General features: G+C 41.7%; 1 protein-coding gene across 1 annotated transcript in view; it reads left to right on the plus strand.

Annotated features, from left to right (window-relative positions):
• Window positions 1-9,415, plus strand: part of dxo (decapping exoribonuclease) — a 16,646-nt gene extending 7,231 nt beyond the window's left edge. Inside the window, exons 2-7 of the mRNA XM_067233732.1 lie at window positions 6,401-6,877; window positions 7,056-7,282; window positions 7,531-7,750; window positions 8,102-8,237; window positions 8,624-8,718; window positions 8,835-9,415. Of these exons, the coding sequence (XP_067089833.1) occupies window positions 6,408-6,877; window positions 7,056-7,282; window positions 7,531-7,750; window positions 8,102-8,237; window positions 8,624-8,718; window positions 8,835-8,973 (1,287 nt within the window). The 5' untranslated portion in view covers window positions 6,401-6,407 and the 3' untranslated portion in view covers window positions 8,974-9,415. The remainder of the gene's footprint in view (window positions 1-6,400; window positions 6,878-7,055; window positions 7,283-7,530; window positions 7,751-8,101; window positions 8,238-8,623; window positions 8,719-8,834) is intronic.
• Window positions 9,416-10,821: the final 1,406 nt, after the last annotated feature.

Consider the following 10,821-nt stretch of genomic DNA (forward strand, 5'->3'; position numbering starts at 1 on the left):
GTTTACATATCTCACTCGTACTGGCTAATCAGCTAGCATGTTAAAGTAGGCTACATCCAAAGTCACTGTCGTAAAACTAGCCTCTTTTTCACAAACAGCTGATTAACGGAAGTAGCTTCGAGGTAAAATTAAAAACCTTTAAAAACGTCTAAATTGAGCAAATATTGTTGATATTATTGTGCACACGTATTTCAGTATAGTTAATATGTAATTTAATTCCATAATTTCCCCAGGAATAACTATTAAAACGTATTTCAGGAAAAACGCTCAAACGGGTTTGTCCTCCCTACTAACAGAATGAAAAAGAGGATTACCCGTTTGTGATTGACCCATCGCAACAGTAAGCAAGATAAGTTAATCACATAACTATAAAACTGTCAAATCTGTTTTATATCTAACGTTACAGATCACCCTGGACACAAGTGTGTTCAGAACACCTTAAAAAATTGTTTCTTAAGACCCAAGTTTGTATGCAAGAGTTGAAGGAGGGCCCTGTGCCAACTTGTCTGAATTGATATGCTGTGAGGCCTGGCAGAAGAGCTGTTGTTAGAGAAACTACAAGGTACTTTTCTGTGCAGTTAAAATCCAAGTCTGTAAAACATTTAGAATTGGCTTATTTTCATGTGAAGAGGAGTCTACTCCAATTCCCTACTCCTTTTACCATCAATATTGTTTGAATGCTTTAGATGAGTGTAATTTATTTGCTGGTACTTTTTAGTTCCTATTAATATTTTTTCTTGCATTATTCATTCTCACTGAGGAGACCCGAGGAGAGGCTTCGAATTGGTCCCCAAGATGGCGGCCGCAACAAAAAAGTCACGTGACTGAAACCCATAAATACCCCTCAAAATCCACTTTTCTCAGGATATAATTCTTTGTCTAGTAATTTGAATAGTGAATTTGAAAGGGAAGGCAAAAAAAATACACACTGCTGGGTGTAAGATTTTTTTTTTAAGTCGCCTGTTGTTCTACAAAGCCTTTTAAAATGTGAATGACGTCATAAACATTGTACGGCCAGTTATACTGCATTACGGCAAGCTCTGGTCACTTCCTTTTTTTCTCTCGAGGCATCGACAACACAGCTGACAGGTTAGGCTCTCCCTGTTAATACACATGCTAGAAAGAGTTTGGGCTTGCTAATGTTGTTGCTAATTAGAAAATTTATGACCAGGGACTTGAGATATTAGATACATTTTCTATTTTGGCACATTGATACTACATCCGAGTGGGTACCCCCACACCAAATATGGGACAGTTTCGACTGTAGGGGGCGCCACAGGCCACGCCCTAAAGTCCGATTTTCAAAGCGATGGCATTTCCAACTCATTGCTCCAATTCTTCTGAAACTTGGTGTACATGCCTCATTTCCCATGGGGAACAAAAAATCCTCAAGGACCCATAAGGTCCGCCATGATGGATTTTCCTGTACAGTGATAATTTGGGAAAACCTTCAAAATTCCTCTTCTCTTGAACCAAAGCTCCAATTGACTTGAAATTTTGAACAGATATGTATCATGGATGTATCTAAAAACGTTACTTAAGACAGTTGAATCAAATACAAAATGTCTGAAAGGGGTGTACTTATGTAAATGTCCTCATTGCCTCAATATGTTTGTGTCACTAAATCACATGTCATTTTGAATGATGGTTTTTCAAACCTAATAGGGTTCAAGATGACATCACTCTGAAGTACCATAAACAATTTCACCTTGGTATGTCAAAATATGATTGAATTAGAGCTGTTTCAACCTTGACTGAATCTAACAACGCTTACCACAGGAGAAACAGCTTACTTTTTCAGACAGTAACTGAACATGACAATATTCCACACTGAGAATAGCTCAATGGGCTGGGACGGTGACCTGGAAAGTATAAGGTCGTAGGTTCGAATTCAGCCACAGTGTTTGAGCCTGTCTAAAATTTGAATATCTGTTTAGTTAAACAGGACTACATTGTTCTGAAGAACCAGGCGCAATTTCACCTTGATATGTCAAAAGATCATTGAATTACAGATGTTTAAACTTTGGCCGAATCAAACAATCCATGCTACAGGAGAAACGGCTTCCTTTTTTTGTACAGTAACTGACCATGTATTGTCGTCCTTGAGGATAGCTCAATGGGTTGAAACGGTGTCCTACAAAATGCAAGGTCACAGGTTCGAATCCAGGCACAGTCTATTGGCCTGTCATCATTTTGATTACTTGTTTAGTTAAACAAGCAGACATCATTCTGAAATACCATGCGCAATTTCATGCAATTTCACCTTGAAATCTCAGCAGTTGGTGTGTAGCAGAGAGGCTAGAGAGACTGACTTGTAACCTTATGCTCGAGTTCAAATCCCCGTTCAGCCTATTGTTGTTGGCCAAACATGAAGTAGTTTTGCTCTCTTGTTGTCCAAGTCTTGATCTTCTACAGTGTACATGTTTATAATATTTTGCCATTTTGCGGAGGAATCGCTGCTTGCAGCTATATTTAGGATTCCTCCGTAAAGAGGAAACCTATTGTTATTGTTAGTTTTATTATTAGGATTCCTCCGTAAGGAGGGAACCTATTGTTATTGTTAGTTTTATTATTAGGATTCCTCCGTAAGGACGTCAATTTCCGGTTATATAGATTTTCCGCCATTTCCGGTTTTATCAAAAACCTTTGAAAGCCTACTCCTCCTACAAATATTTTTCCAATATTCCCCAGAATTGGCACACATCATCTTCAGAGCAACCCTCACTGTAGTTATCAAAAGGTTTTTGATTTTCAAAACCGTTTGTCCGGTACAGCCAATCAAAATTGGCAACAAAGCAACCAAACAGGAAGTTTGGTCATATCTCAGCAAATCCTTGAGAAATCAACACCAAACTTGGTAGGATGACTCGAAACCCTCTTCTGAGGATGTCCAATCAATTTGGTGTCATGTGACCACTGGGCGTGGCCGCAGGAACCAAAAATGTGTTTTGGCCAATAACTGTTGATTTGTTTGCCTTTATTAAGTGATGTCTTTGTCTCATGATATATTGGGACATCCCGTGTGTGACACATGATAATTTGTGATAACAGCCGAATTGATGCGGCCGCCATTTAGAATGACTGAAAAAACACGTTTTCTCCACTCCTCCTACAAATGTTGTCCAATCTTCACCAAATTCGGCAGATATTATCTTCAGACCAAGCCTCACAAAGCCCATTACATGTTTTTTTGATTTTCGAAACCATTTTCCCGTTACAGCAAATCAAAATGTGCAGTTAAGCCTTCAAACAGGAAGTTGGGTCGTATCTCAGCAAATCTTTGATGGATTCACACCAAACTTGGTATAGGGACTCGGAACCCTGTTCTAATGATGTCTAAAATGTTTTCTGGGTCATATGACTGCTTGGCCACCTCATTGCTGCTTGCAGCTATATTTGCCAATGTCTTTCTTAATTGTATTAGTGCAGTGGTTCCCAAACTGGGGTGCGCGCACCCCTAGTGGTGCGCATACTGACCACCGGGGGTGCGCGAGAGAATGTAATGGCGGGGGAAAGAAAATTGTCTCAATTTTTTTAAACGTTTTTAACAGAGGTAAACTTCACATGCCAAAGTTTTATTGAGAAATAAAATAAAATGTTACAAGCTGTAAATTACTCATGATTTAATTTCATTTTACAAGCACGTCTGTGTCACAATAGCCCCGCCCTGTTCGTATTAGGCGCTAAAACGGCTAGCTAATTTATTCATACATATTCTTTGCTTACTACGTTCATCAAAATGGACACCTGGTTGAAAACGGGCACTTTGAAGAAATCAAGGAACAGTAGCAGTGAGCCATCTACGTCCTCGGCATCTTCTGTGGAGATGTGCACCGACCACGGCGCTGAATATATGGAGAAACCCGACCAAACAGCCTCAGAGGATCATGAACGGGGTGAAGAGGCGGGAACAGAAAAACCGATGTGCTGAACAGAGAAACCTAGCGTTACCAGATGTGCTGGTCAAGAGAAATAGGCCTACATTGGAGAGTCTGAAAATGTCAAGTAAGAAACGCAAATACAGTGACAGTTACTTTGGTTTCGGGTTTACATGGATTGGTGACGCAGACAGTCCAAACCCGCAATGTGTAGTCTGTGGTGAAGTTTTAGCCAATAGCAAGCCCTCATATATGGTCCAGCACTTACAAACCAGACATAGTCACTACAAGACATGCCTGCAAGTTTTTGTCCAAGGAAAATTGGAGGAACTGCAGAAGAAGAAAAACCCATCCAGGCTTAGGGACTTCGAAAAATGCACAGAAAGCTTCATATCTGGCGAGCTACCGCATAGCTAAAAAAGGTATGCCCCACCCAATTGGAGAAAATCTGTGCTTACCCGTTGCCAAAGACATGGTGAACTGTATGCTCGGGGAGAAAGCAGCAAAGACGTTGGACAAATTCCCTTTCTCTGACAATACTGTGGCTCATCGCATTGATTCGATATCTACTGACATCCTCAGCCAGCTAATAAGCAGAATAAAAAACAGTGAATTCTGCTCACTGCAAGTCGACGAGTCTACTGACGTAGCGAACCTAGCTAATCTTCTGGTGTATGTCCGTTATTTATTTGAGAACACAGTTCATGAAGATTTTTTGTTTTGCTGTCCCCTTGTCACACGTTCAACAGGGCTAGATATTTTTTATTTGATGGATAGCTTTTTCAGAGTACACGAAATTGACTGGGCGCGCTGCGTTGGAGTTTGTACAGACAGGGCGAAATCAATGACAGGGAGACACAAAGGAGCAGTAGCTCTCATCCGAAAAGTTGCACCATCAGTTTTCTGGGTGCACTGCAGCATCCACCGAGAAGCCCTAGCGACGAAAAACATGCCAGGTGAACTTTTGTCTGTTCCTCATGACGTCGTGAAAATCGTCAACTTCATCAAGGCTCGTCACAAATTCACAGATTTTTCGCACTATATGCAACGAAATGGGCAGTGAGCATGAAACACTTCTACTACACATGGAAGTGTGCTGGTTATCACGCGGAAAGGTATTAGCGAGGATTTTTGAGCTCAGATGTGAAGTTCAGGAATTTTTTGTTCACAACCCGTTTCACCTGTCTTCATGCTTACAAGATGACATCTGGCTTCAGAAACTGGCATATCTGGCAGACATATTTTCTACTCTTAATGAACTTAATTCAAGTCTGCAGGGTCTTAGTACCACCGTTTTCAACACCCAGGACAAAGTTGAAGCACTTATTAAAAAGCTTGTTTTCTTGGCCAACTGGATAAATACAAACTCAACTGAGTGCTTTCCTCTTCTATCTGAATTTTTGCAATCCCGGGAATCTGTGCTAAGTGATAGCGTCAAAGGCCTCATAACTGAACATCTCAACCAGCTCAGCCAAAATCTGCAGACTTACTTCCCCCCAATGGACCAAACTCAGACATGGATTTGGAATCCTTTTCATGTCACTCCTCCAATCCCACATCTCTCATTTCAAGAGCAAGAAAAGTTACTCGAGTTATCATCTGATGGGAGACACAACATACTTTAAAAAAAGAAGTCACTGGTGGATTTCTGGGCTTCAGAAATGGTGGAGTATCCAGGATTGTCAAAGCAAGCACTTAAAGTGTTGATGCCCTTTGCAACCACGTACTTATGCGAGGCAGGCTTTTCTGCACTGACATTGTTGAAAACAAAACATCGACAAAGACTAGATGCCGAGAATGATATGAGAGTAAAACTGTCATCCATTACCCCGAATTTTGATGATCTGTGTGTAAACATTCAGGCCCATCCATCTCACTAAAAAGGGTAATAGAATATTTTTTTAATTATAGCTGAATTTTTTTTGTTTTCTAATCTACAGTCAAATCATGTCAAAATGTATTTTTATTCAATTTTTTATTATTACAGTGAATATTTGTATTTAGTTGCAATCAAAAATTGAAGTTTAACCAGAGTAAGGTGTTGGGGGGTGCTTGACAGGTGTCAAACACTAGAAAGGGGTGCATGCTGCAAAAAGTTTGGGAACCACTGCATTAGTGCTATCGCGGTATCCTACTTCACTCTGTTGGATTATAAAATGACACATGGAAAATATTAACTGTGTGCCCGGTTCTCGAGTTGAGATATTCGTAGGAAACTCGCTGCAGACCAGATGACCAATCAGAGTGAAGGGGCTGTGACGCGAAAAGAGCAAGCCAAGCTGCAGCAAATTATTTTTTCATTATTTGATATCGAAATGCTTATCCAAACAACGTCAGTCGCGGCACTGCACTCTGTTGGGTTATAAAGAGGACACATGCCAAATATGAACTTTGCAGAGTGCCCGGTTCTTGAGTTGATCATGATAAACTAAACCCATTCTAATTTACACACACAGAGATTCCTGGCATTATTAGAGAAATGTATTAGTCCATTTTTAAGTATGTTTCTCTCTCTTAGGTAGCTACAGTATGGACCAACATCAGCACAGACCCCCAAATCCAAACTTCAGTCACCATCAGTCGACCACATACAGGCGAAACAGGGATGAGAGTCATGGAGGTCACTTTCAACCTAAACGTTTCAAATGCGAGAACCAACACCACCAAGCTGGTTCTTCTGCTGGACCACCCCCAACAGCCCCCCAGACACTCGGCACCAGACGACAACTATATGAAAGAGACTTCCCCTTATACAAACAACCTGTGGAGCTCGGTCACTTCTCCTTGGACTCTCAACGTCGTTTTTTCAACGATGCAAGGCAGCTGAGATATTACGTAGAGCCAGAGAAGAGTCCCAATTTTGACCTGAGAGATGGCTACAAAGACCGCTTTGTAAAAAGAGATGATGGGGTGAAGGAGAAACTTGATCACATCCTGAAATGGATCCTGTTAAACAGAGCCAAAGTTCAGTCAAAAGGAACAGCAGCCTCATCCCCATGGTAAGCTGTTGCAGTCCAAACCGTGATTATAACTACAGCGTCATCTGTTTATAATAATAATAAATGTTATTTGTATTGCACTTTACATTACAGCAATCTCAAAGTGCTACAGAGCACTTTGCACATCATAATGCAAATCATGTTCAACACAGCCTTTGATCCACCTTCCCTTTCCCAGTGATTTGGAGGTAGACTTTGTGACTTGGCGGGGTCATCTGACAAAGCTTCTGACCACACCGTATGAGACGCGTGAGGGCTGGCTGCTGGCCATTTCCAGGCTGGGGGGCACTCTGTATATCAGCGAGGTGGAAACTGAGGCAGCTCGCACAGACCGGGAGAACCGTACTGAGAGTCATGAGGAGATGATGTACTGGGGATACAAGTTTGAACAGTATACCTGTGCAGGTAAGGATTTGTCTTTTCAGGAACAAGGAATTCACAGTACATTATTAGTATTAGTATTATTAGTATATTATTGAGGTGAACAGTATATTGATGAGTTGATTTTTTTTATTATTGTTTTGGGAGAGGTTGCTCAAAGGAGATACTCAGCCAGGCCTTTTGCTTAGCAGAAATGTCCATTGTCCACCCTGATTTATGCACAGTATTTGCTTATAACAATACTAAACATTGTGACAACATTGTGGTTTCAGATGACATCCACAGCCTCCCAGACCCAGCTGGGGTAGTAAACACTAATGAGGCTTTTTGCACTGTGGTCCAGACCCGACTGGCCAAGCATAGACTCCTCTTCTCCGGTGAGGTGGATTGTCGAGACAAGGACCCCAAGGCTCAGACCGCCCCAGCATGCTACATCGAGCTGAAGACCTCAGCGGAGATCTGCACCCCCAAACAACGCAGCAACTTCCACAGGTACCCGTGGAAGAAATTATATGGCAGATGCTGTCTTCTCCCAGTAGAACCTGGTACTTCGAAGAAGAAGAAGATTAATTCCACGATCGAAGAATCCCAAATCCTCCATTCCACTCCATTCCTTTTTCACTGGGTTCCAGTTCCAAACAGGATGAAATTCCTGCAGCAGACAGGAGGGCGAGGAATAAAGACCATGACAGATCAACCTTAAATCAACCTTAATAATCAATATCAAGGTTAATCAACCTTAAATCCAATCATAGTCTTGTTTGGATGGTGAGGGTGCAAACTAGCACTGAGGTCAGAAGCTCTAGACAACATTGATGTTTCCTCTCTGTAAACTTCTTATAGGTTCAAACTGCTGAAGTGGTGGGCCCAGTCTTTTCTCCCCGGCGTCCCGAGGATCGCAGCTGGTTTCCGTGATCAGGAAGGAGTGGTTGTGTCAGTAGAGACTTACCACATCTCTAAGATATCCCAGCTAATCAAGGTTGGAGTTTGGGGGGGGTCACTTTGGAAGATATGTTTGTAGTTGTGGTTGTATTTGTAGGTCATGCATCTGCTGTATGTGTTTGCATGTGTATGCAAACACATGGGAGTCAGGTGGCTGAGCGGTGAGGGAATTGGGCTAGTAATCCGAAGGTTGCCAGTTCGATTCCCGGTCATGCCAACTGACGTTGTGTCCTTGGGCAAGGCACTTCACCCTACTTGCCTCAGGGGAATGTCCCTGTACTTACTGTAAGTCGCTCTGGATAAGAGCGTCTGCTAAATGACTAAATGTAAATGTAAATGTATGCATGCTTGAGTGTCACTCCGGCACATAGTTTATTCCTATGAATTACAGTTTAAAGTGCTCATTTGTTCGTCCCCATACAGAATGAATACAACTGCTGGAAGCCTACAGTCTGCATGAATTTCTGCTCTGATTTCCTGTCCTTTGTGAAGAGTGTTGTCAGAGAAGACAATCCCAGGTGAGAGTATTGAGTGTTATAACCATGGCATGAATGGTGTGAATTTAGGTGAACATACCCATGATACTAACACTGAGTTCCCTTGTCTTGTTTTACATGCAAATGTATTCTTTTAGGGTGGTGTACCTGTTTTCATGGGATCCCCATAAAGATGTGACATTCACCATCCACAGAGACTCTCACTATTCCTTTCTGCCTGACTGGTATGTGAGGGACCTGAACAAGACACACCACCATGCCCAACCTCAGTCTTGATTCACTTCTAAGCTTTGGCAATTGAGGTAAAAGAGAAAGACAAGAACTGTAGACTCCCTAACTCCCGGGTAAAGACTTGATGAACTTCCATTTTCTTTGGGTGGATGGCTGTTTCTATTCTAGTGCAGACCAATTCGGAGTTAGCGCCTCGATCTTTGTATTTTTAACACTTTTTTTTATTTTTCTTAAAAGTGTATGCCTTTCCTGTATGAAGTATGTTCATCGAGTTGAATATGTATAATGTTTTATATTACAAAAAGCACCATTAGACAAATGTTATTTCCAATAGAAACCCTTTACTGTTCCCAGGATATATTAATAAAGTACAGGTTACCCTATAAATCTCTGGGTAAAACATTCATTAAATGTAATCAAACAAAACTACATTTAAAAACGTTAAACTGTGCAGTGAAAATCTAAATAAAGGCATGACTTCAAGTTAGTGTTAGTATTGCATCAGACTTTTTTCATGTAAAGTCAGTATTGTGTGTTTGAGTAACCAAACCACATAAACTAGTGTAGTTTATGTGAGTAGGCCAACCGAAATACATTATTGTACTATGATGTACAGGCGTACGCCCAGCTGGTGAATATTACACATCAAAGGCACTGAAGGCAGTAAATTAGCTTTTCTACATAAAAGGTCCAGAGGATAGGAGGTGGTCTCTCTAAATGAGATCTATGTAACATCTATGGTGGTACATGCTGAAGTGCAAAAGTTGAAGTCTCACAAACCATGTTTTTTCCATTTGGAGGCACTCCACACAAACATTGCTGAAAACAGCTTTGACTATAATGTTTTGTGTAGTAATGTTAATGTGCAGTAATACCTTCTAAAATGATTAATGCCCCTACAGTTATTGTAGATTTGGTTTGCAGATTTACATTTACATTTATTCATTTAGCAGACGCTTTTATCCAAAGCGACTTCCAAGAGAGAGCTTTACAAAGTGCATAGGTCACTGATCATAACAACAAGATAGCCAAAAAACATCGCGAGTAGCCAAAACATGAAGCACACATTGTGAACAACCAAAGTAAGTGCCAAAGGGAAGAACCATAAGAGCATGTAGTTAAACAAGTCACAACCAAACAACATGAACAGCTATAAGTGCAAGTGTACCTGTGGGAAAAAGCAAGCAACAGTAATAAAACAATATATCACAGCGAGAACCAAAAATTTTAATCAGTTACCACTAACCACAAGAGCAACAAGTCTCTAAGCAAGAGTCATTGTGATCCTTGAGGAAACTAACATCGGGTCAAGCGAACCGTTCCTAAGTACCGTTGTACTCCCGGAACAAGTGCGTCTTGAGCCTTTTCTTGAAGGTGGAGAGACAGTCAGTGTCTCTGATGGAGGTGGGGAGTTGATTCCACCACTGGGGGGCCAGACAGGAGAAGAGCTTGTGTTGGGACCGGGCGGTCTTGAGCGGTGGGACCACCAGGCGGTTGTCTGAAGAAGACCGTAGGTGGCGGGTGGGGGTGTAAGGCTGCAGGAGAGACTTGATGTAGACGGGTGCAGTCCCGTTCACTGCTCGGAAGGTCAATACCAGGGTCTTGAATCTGATACGGGCCATGATAGGTAGCCAGTGGAGAGAGATGAGGAGCGGGGTAACATGGGAGCGTCTGGGTAGATTGTAGACCAGGCGGGCCGCCGCGTTCTGAATCCTCTGAAGAGGGCGGGTTGCACATGCTGGGAGACCAGCGAGCAGAGAGCAGATTGCAGTCAACTGTCTCGGTAATGCATCTGCTTGCAAACTGAATACATTTGAATGATTTTTTCATTTAAAAAAAGTCGGCTGTCATTGTACCAATATTGAAACATAGAATTAGCTTCATGATATCCAT

This window comes from Osmerus mordax, chromosome 3, assembly GCF_038355195.1.
Source record: "Osmerus mordax isolate fOsmMor3 chromosome 3, fOsmMor3.pri, whole genome shotgun sequence".
NCBI lineage: Eukaryota > Metazoa > Chordata > Actinopteri > Osmeriformes > Osmeridae > Osmerus > Osmerus mordax.